Source organism: Parasteatoda tepidariorum, chromosome 6, assembly GCF_043381705.1.
Source record: "Parasteatoda tepidariorum isolate YZ-2023 chromosome 6, CAS_Ptep_4.0, whole genome shotgun sequence".
In the NCBI taxonomy this organism is placed as follows: domain Eukaryota; kingdom Metazoa; phylum Arthropoda; class Arachnida; order Araneae; family Theridiidae; genus Parasteatoda; species Parasteatoda tepidariorum.
The window spans coordinates 26619199-26636939 of record NC_092209.1 but is presented as its reverse complement, the minus strand read 5'-3'; the positions used below and the strand labels follow the sequence as shown (position 1 = coordinate 26636939).

The 17741-nt window shown below is 27.2% G+C and overlaps 1 protein-coding gene across 1 annotated transcript; it reads left to right on the top strand.

The window, feature by feature from the left end:
- Positions 1-110: 110 nt before the first annotated feature.
- Positions 111-12729, top strand: LOC107439734 (mitotic spindle assembly checkpoint protein MAD2A). Its single transcript, XM_016052421.3, has 5 exons — positions 111-278; positions 1851-1997; positions 4025-4142; positions 6590-6696; positions 12403-12729. Exons 1-5 carry the CDS (start codon positions 215-217, stop codon positions 12567-12569), a joined length of 603 nt encoding a protein of 200 aa, XP_015907907.1. The 5' UTR covers positions 111-214; the 3' UTR covers positions 12570-12729.
- The last annotated feature ends 5012 nt before the right edge of the window (positions 12730-17741 follow it).

Here is a 17741-nt window from a genome sequence, read left to right as displayed (position 1 = left end):
TCCTGTCCCTAAAACTAATGGCGTGTATTTCAAACAGCAGAAACACAGCATTATTTCAATCACTCTATTCACTTCGATTCTTTTTAAAAGCACCAATGGTAATACAAGAATTAATACAACTAAACTTAATAATGAGTTTTTGCGCGAATTCGTTGATGTTTTGAAATCGAATTTTTTCTCTGTTGGAATTTGTAAACAATTAGTAAAAAGCAATATGTCTAAAACAGAGAATGCTATTACTTTAAAAGGCTCTGCAGATATTGTGACGGAATTTTTTGGTATTTAATTTCTTTAACACTTTCAAGGTCTGTTGTATTGTTACTATACGAAAATGTCCATTGCTCTTCAAAAGAAATATAGATTTTCTGTCTATTTCGTTATTGGATTCTTATGTTATGAATGAAATAAGTAGTATTAAATGTTTTTAGTCTTTTACTGTAAATATAGAATTTTTTTTTTTTTTAAATAATTATTCTAGATATTGTAGCTCAGACTTTTACTTTTAAAAAAAGAAGTCACATTAATACTGTTATTGGCAGAACACAAGTTATTTTAAGTTCACGTGAATGATGAAGTAACTTCCTGTAAGTTTATAGAGGACTTGTCGCTACGTTCTAATTCTTCACTCATTTTGATATGGCGTGAGTGACCAGTTTTACCACATTGCTCTATTTGACCAAACGCATGCCACCTTTTCATAAAAGACAGCTGGCAGAGAAGTTCTTCTCCATAGATTGCAACAAGAATGGGGTTTGCATGAGAACTTTTTAAAAGTATTTTGTGAAACTACCGTTTCTCCTAAAGTTGAATTTGTGAAGATACCGCTGAACGAAAATAAATTTCGCCTGGACAGACCCCTGAATGACTAACTATTATGTAATAAGAGTGAAAGTGTTTTTTTTGTGCACTGTGCATTTAAGGCTAACATATTCGAATTACATATTTTCATACAGGGAATAAACTTTAAGGAATTCTTCAGTGTTTTTTTAGATTTTAAAATTTGCTTCAGGAGAATGCTTCACTAAAACAGAACGCTTTGTTCTTTTGAGTTACATGACAATTTTTAATTATTGTAAACAAAGTGCTGTTTTGGATCTTAAATAGTCTCTTTGTGTTCTTCTGTTTACTTTCTTTAAAAAAAAAATTATTTTCACTCTTAACATATAGCATTACTATTCACTAAATAACATAGGTTCAGAGAACAGGCTAAACTGAAATAAAATAAGAAATTGCAAATAATACTACATGTTTAATTTCAAACAACATTTGAGAAAAAGAGTAAATGTAGTTTTTAAACCAGAAAAATAAGATTGATGAACATGTTTATCGACTTTTGTTATTCATTAACTTGTTGTCAATGGAAAAATGTCTTAAGACCTTTTTAATTTTCCAAAAATTAAAAAAAGAAACAAGATTTCGGTCACTATATTAGAAAGAAAAGTTTAGTTGGATGTTCTTATGGACGTCAAGATAACATTGTGTCTATTAAACTACAAATGAGACTTCATGCAGTGGTCGTTATAATAGAAGAGTTGTTCAAATGCAGAAGGGAGACATACTAAAAAAAGTAAACTGTATCTTAAATTTTTGCTAAGAAACTGAAAAAACTTTTCAACAAGGGTTTTTTTTTTCCTTCAAAATTTTACCTGTCCTATCTATTTTTTTTTTTTCCAATTTTATCAAGGTAGAGACATAGCTTTCTTGGGATTTTTATAAAAGTTTGTTTTCAGTTTCAAAACCTTTTATGCTGGGTTTATAAAAAAAATTCTTCTTTTTTATGTATTCTGTGCACCTGTATTAAAATGTTTGTTAAATATGTTAGGTGCTAACCAAACTTTTTACTCCTTTAGATTTTGGAATTAATAGCATTATTTACCAAAGAGGGATATATCCTGTAGAATCCTTTAACCGTGTTGAAAAGTATGGACTGACAGTTTTAGTAACTAAAGATAATAAACTACAGGCCTTCATTTCTAATATTTTAAAGCAACTAAGAAGTAAGTAATTAGAATTTTAATGTTTCATCTTTGATACATGTAGATATTTTCTAATTTTATAACAAAAGATGTAATTTAAAAGATGTTTGTTATAATGTTCATGAATGTAAAATGAATACCTTAATATATTGAATATTTTAACTTATCTAATTAATTGTGTTTACCTTTAACATGACATACAAACGATTTCAATTGAGTAATACGGAACACAATTAAATCCATATAAAAATATTTCATTGCTAGTCATACAGCTTCTTCAATTTTTTTTTCTTTCATTTTTCTGCACCTAAATACAAAGTAAAGAGTAAAATTTCGAAGAAATAAGTTTTTGACACATGTCTGTGTTTGGCAGTTTTAACCATAGATAAAACCTTTACATATAAAAAAGTTAAAATGTTGCATTTTTATATGCATACAAACAAACAAGTCCATACGCTCCAGAGAAAATCTGGAAAAACGAGATTTTGACACGAGATTGAAAGACACAATTCTCGGAATTGTCAAAGACAAATTTCGCTGAATGTCACAGTTACATTTCACTAAAAACGTAGGAGTTCATTCTCTTATTTGCTTGTACAATATAATATTTAAAAGTAATAAAATTACGTGCCAAAGAAGGGATTTGGTAGATTATTGAGATTCTTTTATGCTTTTGCAATTTTTGTGTAATTTTATTAACTCAAAGCATATCTCTTCACAATATGAGAATAATAATGGATTAAAAACAGTGGTAGAGCACAATGAATTACAGAGGTAATAACCTTCCCTTATTTTAAGTAAAACTTGCAGTTTCTGGCGGCATCAACCACAATGGAGTGGAAAATCACTTGAATTTCAGTTAATTGGAAATACAAACTTAAAGGAGGCTTTTTTTCACTCAAAAAAAAAAAAGAAAGTTTTTTTTTCCTTTTCTGAACTACTGACGCCAATCAATTGCTGCTGCAATTATTGTAAACCCAATGGTGTTAGTGCACTACTCGATTTAAAATCAGTTTTGAGCTTAAACTTGGAGATTGTTCACTAATTAAATTTCTCATCTGGGTTTACTGCCGTGCAGTTGAAAAAACAACTTAAATGCTTCATGATTGATTCTATTGCTAGTGCTATGAACGCTGAAATAGAATTTTAAAAAACTGATAAATCGAAAAGCTCTTTGAAAGAAAAGATGTCAGGGGGTCCTTTATTAATTTGTTTCGTGTCGTAAATGCTTCACAACCATGATTTCTTTGATTTTAAAGTAGACTATGCATTCATTGTAAACTAGACTTCAAGATAAAAATAAAGACTGTAACTGATTTTGACTGACCCAAAATGGATTATAAGACCTGCTATACACCCCTGTTTGGTAGTAAATAAATTAACATCTATTCTTTATAAAAACAAGCGTTTATGAAACAAGTTAATATCTTTTAATAAAAAAAAAATTCTTATTAATTGGAATCAGAAGAATCATTAAAATCCGAAGATAAAATATGTATTCATAATGCATTTTCTTTAAAACAATGTATTGTTTCAATTATTATTATTATTAACTCTATATTTGCTGTAGAGAGCAATTCTATTCAAAAGGCTGATAATTAATTTTGGTTCATTCATCATTAATGTGAGTATTTTAACAAAATAAATTGTCATATTGTGAAGTTTTTTCAGTTCTTTTGCAAAATATTGCTTTTATAATTAGTGCACCTTTATATTAAAAAATTCGACATTTTAAACTCTTTACCTGGTTAAGTTCTATATCTCGTAAAATATAACACTTGATGTGCATTTTTTTTTAATCAAAGATCATTTGTTAATATTTTATAAAAGATTAAGAAAGTTTATGTATATTTTATATCATATATTTTTGCCTATTGCTCCTGATTATTATGTCTCTGACAAAATTTTGAAGTTATGAAATTTTGTGCTATTAATATGGTCGCATATCAAAAATATATTTCTAAATTTAACTGGAACTAGGTATCCCATATTCTAAAAAAAGGGAAATATTGTTGTACAATTGACTAAATTATCTAAATTTGTTACAGGCTGGTTAATGTCCAAGGAAGTTCATAAGCTTGTTGTTGTCATATCTAATTTTTATACGAAAGAAACATTGGAACGATGGGAATTTAAAATTCAGTGCGAAGGAGAATCAAATGAGGGGTATAATATACATATTTCAATTTCTCTTTATCTATTATGTACTTTTTTTCCTCTTTTAATTTTGTTCTTTTGCAAGCAAGGTTCACCAGCTGAAGATTCACCAAAGTTACCCTGAATATTTACCTTTCAAATTTATAACTTTTTTTCTAATTACGAAATGACCTGGAAAAAAATGTGCAAGCAGCTCTTAGGATTGGCTAAGATAATTTAAGTAAGCTATTAAAGTTCAAAAACTGGAGTATTGGAACAAAACTAAAGAGAGAAGCAGAGTGCTTGGAGCTGTGTTTTTGATTCAGTTGGAGCTTGAGCTCTAAGTTTTCCCATGCTTTAGGGCTCCAACACTTTCATTTTATCCTACAAACATTTGAATGTTTGTTGTATGACCTGTTAAATTGTAATAGCATTGCAACAAGTTGCTGTAAAGAAACTATTCTCATTATTTAATTACATTTATAATGATTTAAGATCAAATATGAAGGAGGGTTTATTCAATTCAATTCTACTGCAAATTAAGTTATTTGTATTTTTTGTGTGAACTGATGATTATGTTATTTTTTTTTTTTTTAAAATAATGTTAAATTAAAACCTGAAACTCTAAAGCACACATAAATATTTATCAAAATCACCACAGACCAAGCTTTAGTTTATTATCTGGGAGCCGTGCCGAAACTTAAGCTGCAACACTGGAAAATTCAAAATCAAGATTCCATGCAGGAAAGAGTGGGCAAAGCAATCAAAATTGTTCTAAGTGTGGAACAAGCAATAGCAAGTAAAGGCCAAAGTCCCTTTGAATTATAATAAGGAAGGAAAACATGATTTAATTTTACTATCATAATAATTTAGGGTAACGTACTTATTTAACTATTTTTAGAAAATGGATTTAGTATAAAGATTAGATCTAATGATAAAAGCATTATTTGAATATCTTAAAAGTTTAAAACAATTTTCTACATTGTTTTTGTTCTTTTTAAAAGAAAGCTCAAAAGGATAAGGGGTTGCCCAGATATTTCATTCTATACTATAAAACAAGGTTTATCAAAAATTACACCTGTATTGCGGGAGATCACTTGCCATAAAGTATGTTTTATTTTATTTTTTTGCATTCATCCTAATTTCTTTGCTTTCTTTTGAAAAGTATAAAAAATACTTGATACCTTTTTAATTTTTAAGGTATTCAAATGAAATTTTTTTATTAGTTGCTAAATTTGATTCACTACAAAATTATGGAAAAACTTTTAAAAAATTTTCAGTGCATGCTCAGCGTAGGAAAACTTAAATACTCATAGCTTGAGCAGTATTTAACACATTTTTTAAAATTTTGTTTAATTCCATTGAATATCTCTAAAGTTATAACAAAGAAAAACATATAGCGAAAAGAAATAGTTTTTTATAAAAATGTCCATTTTTTTTCCATAAATATTTATTCTAGGTTTACAAAACTGTATGCAGTTGTTAAAAAAATCAACTGCAGTAATCGATACAAGTTACCAAGTGTATTTCTCAATTTTCCGGCTCAGGGTGTTAAAAAAAAAACTTCTTTACTTTCATAATTTATTGTATGTCTCTCAAACCTGTGAAAACTTTAAATTTTATTCCTAAGTATAAAAAATTGCAAGAACTAAACATCTCTAAAGTTACAAAATATTCCTTTAAGTATTTCTTGAGAAATTTTAAAAAATGTCAAAAACTGAAAGTGTTTCTTTCATTATTGTAGGGTAGTATGTATATTTGTATATATGTTTATGTATATATATGTTTATATCCATGTATATGAGTTTTTTTCATTTTGAAATGAAATTTATTTATTAAAAGTATTAAATTTTCTGCAAATATACTACAAATTTTTTTAAGAAAAAAAAATTAATTTTGTGCCTACAACTAATGTTTATAAATAAAAAATTTATATTTGATGATTGCCACCAATATGACTAAATATGCACACGACCCTTCGTTAGTCTACTCAAAATGAAACCTGTTATTTTATGCGGATAACCACATAATTAATACTTTTAACCCAAATGTGCATTTAGACATTTCTGCTAAAATTGAATTCTCATTGCAAGGTTTCCAGCTTAACTAACTACGGTCAATTTCACTTAGTTTTTGTATAGTTTAAAAAATTCTTTAAAATTTGGATGGATGAAAAAAAAGCTTTGTCGGTATATATTTTAACTCAATTTATTATTTGCTTGAAATTGAAATTAAACAATGAAGATAGTCTCACATAATATAGAATAGGGGACTTAATTACTTGCATAATTTATTTATATATTGTTATATATTATTATTGCTTTTGAAGAATTTTATATTATTTCACTTCCTAAATCAAAAGAAACAAGCTTTCAATTTGTAGTTGTTGCCTTAATAAATTTGTACACATTTTAATTTAAATGCATTTTTTTAGATTAGATTCAATATTTTATTAATCTTGATTTATTTTATTTTAGAGGCAAATCAAAGTCTAAGGATTTAAAAGAAATACAGAAAGAGATCAGAAATATTATTCGTCAAATAACAGCCAGTGTATCTTTTCTTCCTTTGCTTGATAATGCATGTAAGCATTTCTCGTTTTGCTTTTACATTTGCGTGTTTCACTTGCCATATCAATTAACTCCCCTTTTTCATTTATTTCTTTATCTTGTAATTTTAAGATTAAAAACATTTATTGATTTGCAACTATACATATTCAAAACAAGTTTCTCTAATAATTGTTCAACGCCATTAAACATTCTTTTTATTGCTATTGAATTATAAATAATTTATCTCAAGAATATTTTTTCAGATTATTACTTATATTTGTTTTATAATGTTAATCGATTTGGCAAATGAGTCATTCATTTTCTAAAGATGAAAAAGTTGTTGTATCTAAGTTTAGTTTATTTTGTATATAAAATTCTAAATATAAGCATCATTGGCATCTATAACAGTGCAATAATTTTTTTACGGTTCTTGTTAACCTTTTCTCTATTAATTTATCCAGGGTTCCCGCGGCCTTGAAAAAGCCTTGAAAAGTACTTGAATTTCATTTGGATTTTCAAGGGCCCCTAGAAGTACTTGAAAATGATATTAAATCCTTGAAAATTTCGAAATAACCTTGAAAAATATCGAAAACTCAGGAAAATAGCCCTATTTCCAGTATTTCTATGTTTAACTTTTTGACGCGCGTAAGTGTGAGAGAATGACTTCCCCGTCTTTCAGATGATGACACGTACTGTTTGATTTTAGGATTTTATGTATGTTTGGCTNTTAGCTATGATGAACTCCAAACTTTTATTAACACCTGTGATGCATAACTAAATGTGGCATTAAATTCTACCAGTAATTCTGTTATATTTGCTATCATAATAAGAACATATTATACCAATATTGTGTTAACTATAGGTACTATGGTAATAAGCTTTTAACAGCCCTCCAAAACGAATAAGTATCCTAATATCCAAAATATATGGAGAAAAAAAAATTTATATTCTACAGTGGCTTTATCCAGTGTTTTCACTACAGTGCGAGAAATTCGCGCATTCCATGAATCAATTTCAAAATTCCCGAATTTCTCGCATTTTGGAAGAAGCTTCGAATTACGCCATTTAGAATAAAATCCGTTTCACTTTTCTTCCTGGATCTTTCATTATTTTCAACAATTGCCCCGTTATCTAGCTTCTCTATTTACCAGTATTGTTCAGAACCTTTTCGAACAACAGAACACAACCCCTCCGAACCACGGAACCCCTTTCAGAACGCATTTCTCTGCAACCATGTGTTTACCATAGGTAAGGTTTTTTTCATGTAAGACGTTCAAATTTTTTATGCAATAATATAAGATGGACAAATACCTAGTAAAAGCAAAATCTTCTATGATAATGCCGCAAAAATATTCAATGCTTTAAAAAATAGAAGACGTTAAAAATTTATTATAATAAAAGAAATGGGTTGGTTTTTTTTCAAGTCTATTTGTCTTTTTTTAGTTTTTAGAAATCTCACTTAACCTTCTGAAATCTCACCCTGTTTTTGAGAAAGGGTGAGAAATTCTCGCCTATTTTTTTTCTATGATAAAAACACTGCTTTGTCCCAGATTTACCATAGTAAAAGTTAGAAATTCTACCCCTAAAAAGAAAGATTAACTTCACATATATATTATCATTTAACATACGCTATTCAGAATTAACCACAATTGTCCCATGACTTACTTGATAGCTTCAATTTAATTTTATTAGTTCTTAATAAGTATTTATTGAAGTTTATAGAAGCATGTTTTAAAAGTATCTATATTGAAAGGGTTCAATAGGTAAGGTTCAAAAGGTATATCTTTTAAAATATTAGTTTGGAAGTCATCACCATTCTTTGCAAAATGGTCGACATTGATTTTACCTGTGATAACCAAATGAAAGAAACCAAAAATAAATATTTCATTGAAAAAAACTGCAATAAAATTTATTTTTGATTGTTTTGAGTAGCAAGCTCATATTATCAAATCGTAAGGTAAAATCTTATTTTGAGATGTAGTATCTGAACGAGTTGCCAGAGGAAGTTTTAAAGTAGACAGTTAGGTCCACCATTGTCTTTGGGTGTAAGTACGCCACATTGGGCAGATCGGTTCAGAGTTGTGGATTTCAGTACAGTACCTACAAACATACATTGTAGTCCTGTCGGTTGGTCAGAGTGCTTGAGGCTGAAGTGGCCCTTTACTCTTTCATGAATTGAAGGATTGTTGTGGTGGTTCCTTACTGTCCTTGTTGCCTAAAAATAAAAGTAGAGAAATAATTATGAGAAAATTGCGTAAGTAATATTAAATAATGATGCCCCTTTTACATATACAATTAAATAAATAATGTAGAAAAAGAATAATAAAAGTATACTTCTAGTAAGAAGTTTGTCAAACTCAATTGTACATCTCTTAATTATAATACACTTTCTTATTACATTCTCTACAACATTATCTTCACTAATCACTTTTATCGTAAAGCATAGTCAATTTTCATGAAATCTAGTACAATTCAAATAAAGTTTATTTGTGTTAACGCATTTTATATACAATTACACGTCTATATCAGTGTTATTCTATACGAATATTGTCCATTTTTGTAATATTTTATATAAATAAGTGGCATATGAATATATTGCCATAATATAAAATTCACTATTTACACTCCATTGAGTTTGACTCAAATGGTCAGTGTTGCAACACTTGTAAAAAAAAATGTGCAACTGGTCTCAGAGAGGCATCTTCAAATAGGTTTTCATACTCGAAAATTGACATGCATATAAACATTCAACTTTATTTATACTGATATGTAAACCTAATTGCCCTTTTTTAATGTAAAAAAGTCTTTATTGTCAAAAAATCTATTCAAGTTATGCTTTTAACAAACTAAGTTTTATGTAGAATTTTTATCACTCAACAAGTTTTTTTTTTTTTTTTTTTTTAATTTCTCGGTTATAACCGAAATCACCTTTAATAAGATAGTACAAAATTATATTTTTATTAGTGTACCTATTGAAAGCTATAAGTTCTATTAGTACTATAAGTTCTATTAGCTATAAGTTCTATTAGTGTACCTATTGAAGTTTCTTTTTTTATCATAATTATGTTTAAAATATCCAAGTAACTATTGTTTTCTTAAATACAAATTTTTATGCAAAGGTATTGATGTTTAGTGTAATTTACTTTTTCCTCTCCTTAAAAAGGTGCATGAATATGAAGTATTTACACTTTTATGAGTATCTGTGTGAAATTGCTACATCTAAACATTCTACTCTTAGATGAATTGTTTTTTGAAAAAATGAAAACCTATTAAAACTGTAAATTAATGTTTAAGACCTGTCCTTTGCATGAGATATATCATATTAAATGATATGTTTAATATACAAAGCTTTTTTATTTGTATTTTGTCAGATTTCTGCAATTTAGTGGTTTATGCTGCGTATGATTTTTACCTTTTGTGACATTGCAACAGTAAAATTTTAACCTACCTTATAGTCAGAATATAAATATTTTTCCCAATCTGGTTCGACAACAATAAAAGAAAGTTTTCTACTTTTGCTGAATGTAGACTACAGATCAGATTTTAGAGGCTTATTCTCAAAAACTTTCAATATAGTCTGAGGTTGATGAGGTTTTTTTTATTTTTAACCTAAGTAAATTTTTTGTATCATGCTTTTTAACACAAAATAATCGTTGAATATTGTCTTCAACAAAATCATTTATAATTTTATTTGATAACATTGTATTTGGTTTGCTTTTCTAATAAAATTATGCTAAACTATTCTTTGATATTTATAAATTTTACCAATGTCAGATCTTTGTTTGTGGCTCTCTATTTCAGTGCCTGATTTATCATAAAGTCTGTGAGGCCAGACTCCCTAAATGTTTAAAACAATTTCTTTTTCTTATCTCATCAAAATTTGAGTTAGCAACAAATTGTAATAAATCTAAGCTCAAATTTACTGATATATTATAATTTACTCTTGTTATAAGCAATTTAAAAGCACTTCATAAAGTAAATTTGGCACATCAAGTAAATTTGGTTTAAAGATACGACCAGGGGCGCCTGACAGTTTCGTGCCTAGGGCTGTCACACTTCCGGATCTGCTTTTCTTTACATCATACTTAGTTTTTTTGTTGGTTATTCCATAAGCAAATTCTGTATTTATTTATGTCACGAAAGATACTTTTGAAGTCACTTATAATGAGAGCAATGGGAATTGGCTTTCTAAATCTAGGATCCCATGAAAGCCAAGTCAGCTAACATTATCAAAAAAAAGGAACTAAACTAATAAAAAAAATGAACTAGAAAATGTACGTTTGGAAAGAGTCCTAATGTACATTTTCTAATCCACCTTCAAAACTTCCAAACCCACATTCATAGACCCTGAGTTTGCAACGAAAATTGCCAACTTTTCTGGTTCTTTGTGCAACTTGTGAAATATTTTGTGCCAGACTTGTTGTAGATCAGGGCTTTCCAACTTACATGAGGCCGGGGGCCGCAATTAAGAACACCAGTCAAATGGCAGGCCGCAACTTTATCAAAATTTTATCTAGGACTCTTATGTTTGAAAGAACATTAAATATTACTGTCAGATTTTTGTCAAGTTGTACAAAACAAACGTATTGAATTACAAATTAAAATTAGAAGTAGATTTTTAAGCAATATACATGATTATTTTTGTATTTAAAAACATTTTTTTGCTCTGTTGGTATGTTGAATTTCACAGAAACTAATAAATTAGGTTCTTTTAACGAAAGAAGAGTATTTTAAACCCATATATATTTTTTAAGAAAATTTTCCTCACAAAATGACAATTAATATATTTCAGTTTGTGGGCCGCTAGTTGGTAACCAGTGTTGTAGATCAAACAGTTATTAAGATTTAAGAAAGAAAAATAAATATTTCTATCAGTGTAAAAGAAAAATTACAAAAATAAAGTTTTAATTTCATGCTGATTGCATTAGCAGCTTAATTTTTTTTATTCAGTATGTGTATTTAAACAATGGCAATTGCTCCACCTACAACAAGTATATCAATGCCTTTTCTTACTTATATTGAAACCAGAAAAATTTAAAATTTCTTGGAAAAACCACTTATTTTTAGTTTGGGTGGTGGTAATTTTTTATCCTATTACTGTTAGTTTCTATGTTTTACAAGCATTTGTTCAGGCGCATGCGATGTAGTAGTTATAGAATCTATTCAATAGTTTGCATTGTAACATCTTCTGTAAATAATTACACTTATGATAACTGATGATTTTTGTCTGCCTGCTGTAGAAAAATGAAATCACATTACAATTATAGGCTTGAGTATACTTGATTTTTAAAGAGTTTAAACATGCTATTTTATGATTATTGTACATTTATATGAATATTTAGTTTTTCTCATTCAGTAGGGATAATTAAAACCATTTTAAAATTATAAATCCTAGAAAAAAATAGCATAAATTTTACTACCTCGTTAAAAAAAACATTTAACGCTAAATATGAAAAAGTTGACAGTTATGTGTAAGGAACTTTTTTTTCTCCCTTGATTTTTCAACAGATTAAACTAAAGGAGTATTAATAAAACCCTCCAAAGGAAATTAAATTGTGCCTAATACTATTTTTTTTCTTGCAGCTGTAATAAAATGATTTTAAAGGTGTTTTGGAATAATTCCTTGTTTATATTCAATTTATGCTTGTAATAACAATGCTTATTTTATAAACATTTTAACATTAAATTCACTTATTAAATTTTTATTGGTTTGATAAGTAATGAATGTTTTTTTTATATAGGCTCATTTGACGTTTTACTATACACAAGTAAAGATATTGAGGTTCCTGATGAATGGGCAGACAGTACAGCTCATCTGATACCGGATTGTGAAGAAGTTAGGTTGAGCAATTTTTCCACTTCTGTTCACAAAGTAGATACAGCAGTTCAATACAAAACCTGTGAATAAAATGAATATATTTTGTTCAAATGATTTTGAAATATTTTACATAAACTTTTTCCATGCTCCATCCATGATGCTTTTTTTTGTAATATTCGTATATTTTTTTTTTGTATATTTATACTTTTTTAAGTTGTGCTGTAAATAAAGAATAATCTTTTTATGAAAATGTCTTAATTTATTTAAATTATTATTTAACGTAAATTTGTTTGTCTTTTAAAAAATTATTGTAAGATTTATTTAATAGATTACTTGTATTTCTTATCTCTGTTCTATGAAGGAAAGCTATTAAACTGCATAAACCATTTGTGCCTTAAATTCGTTTTTAGAAATAATTCTAAGATTACATCAAATATATCTTTATTTAACTTAAATGAATATTTTTCATAATTTTTAATAACGCTCATGAATTTAATTAAATAAAGCAGGTCAATCTTTCTCGAATCCGCTTTCTTTCAAGGCTGCAAAAAAAAACAACTTAGAAAATCCAAGAATATACGACCTACCCTTGTAAATTTCTATAATTATCAAGTTTCTTTTAAATTTATTTTGATCTATTTTTATATTAAAGAATCAATTTCCAAAGTCTGGAAAATTCAAGTTCCGAGATTTTTTACCGTCATAGTCACCAAGAGATAAAGCCGTTGAGATCAGCACAGTGTTTTAGTGACGTCTCTCAGAGTTGTTCTGATTTGCCGCCAATTTCAAATGTTATTTATATAAACAAAAGCTTTCTTTGACCGTTGGTTAAGCTATTCTTTCTATGGTATTGTTTTATGGTTCTTAATGCCTGTGCAGTTCCGAAATTTAAATGTAATTATAAAAATGTTAGCTTAAAAATTTTCTAAGTGTAAAGAACTGAAAGAGTGGATTTATTTAAACGCGAATTAACAGCTAAGTAAGTGTTATTTATCTTTCATTTTTTAGTAATTATTGATTTTTTTCTGACTTTAATATAAGCTTCTAATTTACATAAGGAAAGAAATCGTATTTAAGAATATCAATGTTTCAGGTATTGTTTGTTAGTGAATATTATAAAATAAAATTGGCAAAACCATCTTACTTTCTCAAAACTTAAGATCGTGAAATAAAACATTTAAAGATCATTTGTTTTGTAAAAATTTAGATGAATTCAGAACAAATATAAGTTGTAATTAAATAGCTGAAATTTGTATTTTTAAGACAAAGTAAACAACATAATTTTATTTCTGAAAGAAATAAAAATTGGATGACTGTTGATTGGCACTTAAAGCTTATTTATTCTCAAAGATAGCCTTTTTTATATGATTTAAATTTTATAAATATTTTTACTTGTATGCAGGCGAATTCCGTGTTAATTAATAATAAAAAAAACAGGAATTTAAGTCATGGTTAGTCATTTCTATTTCCTTGGGAGTGATATTTTTAAATAAATTTTGATGAAACTGTTGCTCATTCTTTATAAGGCATGATTTTTTCTCACACAGATAAATTGCCTTTGTGTATCTTATGAGGAAGTTCTAAATAATTTTTTACTTCATTGAAATTAATTTCTAGATTTTGTAATTTTAAGATGTCACATTTACCAAAATATAAACTAAAGAATCAAACTATTTCTTACATTAAAGTTTAAAATAAGTCAAACACACTGGGAAAAAAATTCCTCTCCGTCTAGATTATTTATTTAATTTTGTGGGTTGTTGGGCAAAAAGACAGTTGTTCTTTTTTGGTATTTACATGTGATTTAAATCCCTAAGGTTTTTTTTTTCCCTTGAAAGTGATTTTTTCTTACAATCAATTAATATACTTCATGAAATTGTGCTTTGAATAAGCATTTTATAAAATTTAAATAAATTTTTACAGCATGTTGTATTTAGCGTTTGATATTAATTTATTTTTTCTTTCTGTTTTACTAGTAACTAAATATAAAAATGTTTAATTGATATATAATTAAACGAATAACCAGATTTATAACCGTAACCATTATGCTAAAAATATGATTTATTTTTATTGAAAAATACCGAAAGTTACAGCTTTGAAGATTTAAAAATTTTGAAATTTTATACATTTTTCTTTATATTAAAAAAATCAAAGTCATTTTATTTAAGTGTGCGTGTAGTGCATCTAAAAGAATGTTTGTTTTACTTATATTGAGAACAAAAAAATAATTGTTTTGAGGGTATTTTGACCCCTTAATCTTTGATGAGTTAAAATCAAATTTGCATATTTAGATTTGGATAAGTTATAATAATAAATTTAAATTTGAATAAGTTTAAGTAAGATTTTATTTGAAAGTATATGTATATGTACTTTTCTTATATGTATGTACAGTGTATTCCATAAATTACTCCCATAATTAAAAAAAAATTTAACTTTATCAAAAATAGGAATAAAAAGTGTACTATTAGAGGTCACAAATTGATATTTTTGCAAATAAAAGCTAAAACTATCGAAATCTGTCAAATTGCGGTTTCGGAAGGCAATTGAGCAATACACCAAAACATGTTTGATTGCAGTAGGAGATAGATGCGATGAAAGACGTTTATTAAAAAACACCCCCTGAAATTCAAACGGGTTTCGGTGTTATGTACACTCTTTTTTTTTATATAATGTAATTTGAAAATTTTCTGGAAAAAACTTTTCTTTTTGTCGAAATCTGAGAAAAAAAAGATTGTTATCAAAAAATTTATAGGTTAGTACATACATAATATTCGAAAACATTTTACTTTTTATTACAATATTTTCAAAAAAGCTTCATTTATTATAAATATTCATTTATTATATTTATTAAAAAGCTTCATTATATAATGAATATTATTTTAAAGTTTTACAATCTTAAGATTGTAAAAATAGTTAGCTAAATTATTTTGCCTCGCTTTTATATTATATGCGTTTATTTGTAAATAAATGTGTATGCATTATTTCCATTTAGAAATTAAATGTTTATCATATTAGATCTTATTTTAAAGTAGCAAATTTATGAAATTGCAATTAAAATTATAATTTTTTTTTCATTTTTTTCTTACATAATATGCCATATTTTTCTTATTCTCGTAATTGTTTCCTTACTCAAATCTATCATTTCTTATTTTCTAACATATGAATAAATCTAATATTTCATTATACATTAGAAAATTATAATTGATACATTTGAAGAGGTTCATTCATTTGATATTAAATATGTTAATGATAAATCATTGTTTAAAATTGGAAGAATAACTTTTCTTATTAAATCATTTTCTGCTATGAAATTCAAATAACATTGTTTCATAAAAACATCAAATAATTCACATGTTCATTTTATTGAATTATAACATGATAAATAAAATATACTTTCCCTAATAAAAATTCACCTCTTAAAATCCAGTAAAATATATTTACACTTAAAACTATTTTTAAACTGGTTTCATTACCTTTAGTCAGTCTGATTTTAGGCTAGGGACACAAATTATTAGTCTTGTGTTAAGTTTCGAAAGTAGAAACTGTCCTCTTTAAGGATGCTCATTCCTACCGAAGGCTAATGGAGCCAATCCCCATCAGATAAATAGATTTTAATCTCCCTTTCAAAAAACAACAAAACTGCAATTAAATATAATTTTTTAAAAATTTCAGTTAGAGTAAAATTGTCTAAATCATATCACTTTTCATATTTAAATTTCTATCAGTCACAAATCATTGAAAATCACTTATGAAATATTTTAGTAATAAAATATTGACAATCAGCTTTAAATATATGTATATATATATTTGGTAATTATATTTGCTCAGTTAGTACTGAAAATTTTCACAAGCTCTGAAAAAGATACGATATAGGTAAGCGGTTGCCTAAATCGTCCCATTATCAAAATTTTTGAGTATTTATGATAAAGCGAATAAACAGACTACGTAATCCAAAACAATTGTTTAATATCATAATAAGAAATGTATCATAAAATTTTTTTAAACTACTGCAAGTATAGTTACAGTATCTTAAGCCTATATAAAATTTTAAGGCCGTTTTTCGAAGGAATACTTTTTGCGAATAATATGCTATTTTCATAACTGCTGTGAGTTTGTAACAGTTACTCATGACTGTTAGATCAAGTTTAGTCTATGTTTAGTTTAGTTATCTAAAGCAAGCTCTGTCTATGCTTATTTTGAAAATGATGCAAAACGTCATTATGGAGAACACAATTTTATAAAAAAAAAAATAATAACGTTTGTGGTTTATTTATTTATTTATATTTTTTAATATTTAAAAACTTACTCCAATGCTGCACTATCTGGGTCCAATAAAATTTGCAAAAACTGAGAATAAGACTGTGATTTTGATAATTTTCATCTCAGTGGGAAAAAGTCGCAAAATTGGCGATTTTTAAAAATGTTTAATTATTTTTAAAATATTTAAGTTACTTGCCCATTTAAAAGCCCAGATGATTCTTCACAGCAAGATGATATACATAGTTTATAATCATATTTTCGTTTCAAGTCTAAGGCACTTTAACCCGTTTTGTCCCAAAGTTATATATTGAAATCATACAAAAGTGGTTTTATGGAAAAGTGGTATAATATATTTTCGAAATTAATTGTTTTTTCTACTGTTAGAACATTCAAAAAGTCTTTGACAGATCAAAAAGTACTTGCTCCTTATAATTCTAGATCTAATCAGAAATAACTAAATTATTGTGGTATCTGAGAAACTTTTAATTCACCCAGATAAATGAAAATGCTTAAAAAAGTTTCCCACCACAATGAATGTTTTTGGAAAAAGGAACTGTCCTAAATATATGACGCTGGGCGTTAACCGGTTAACTGTGGCTTTTTTTTCCTTTCTTTTTTTTCCTTGGCGACAGAGCTTCGGAAAACCATACCATCTAGTTATATGGATATACAGAGCCGGATAATACCTTTCGTAGGCCCTATAGGCATAGCCGTTTTTGGGCCCTCTCCTCCTTCCCCTCTTTTCAAAATATATGCTAAAATTTTCTTGCATATTTTTTTTTACATTTTTATTAATATGGATTTTAGTTTACGAATTTGTTCATCGAACTTTATCTGCAATACAGACATACTGCCGATATTGCAGTTGATATCGATAATACCATTATGATTAGTTCGATCGATAATTATGTAAACACTTCACGTCAAAAATACAACAACAAACCAGCAAAGAAAACAGTGAAATTGATAGTGAGATTAATTACAAGAAACTAGCTTCTAGTT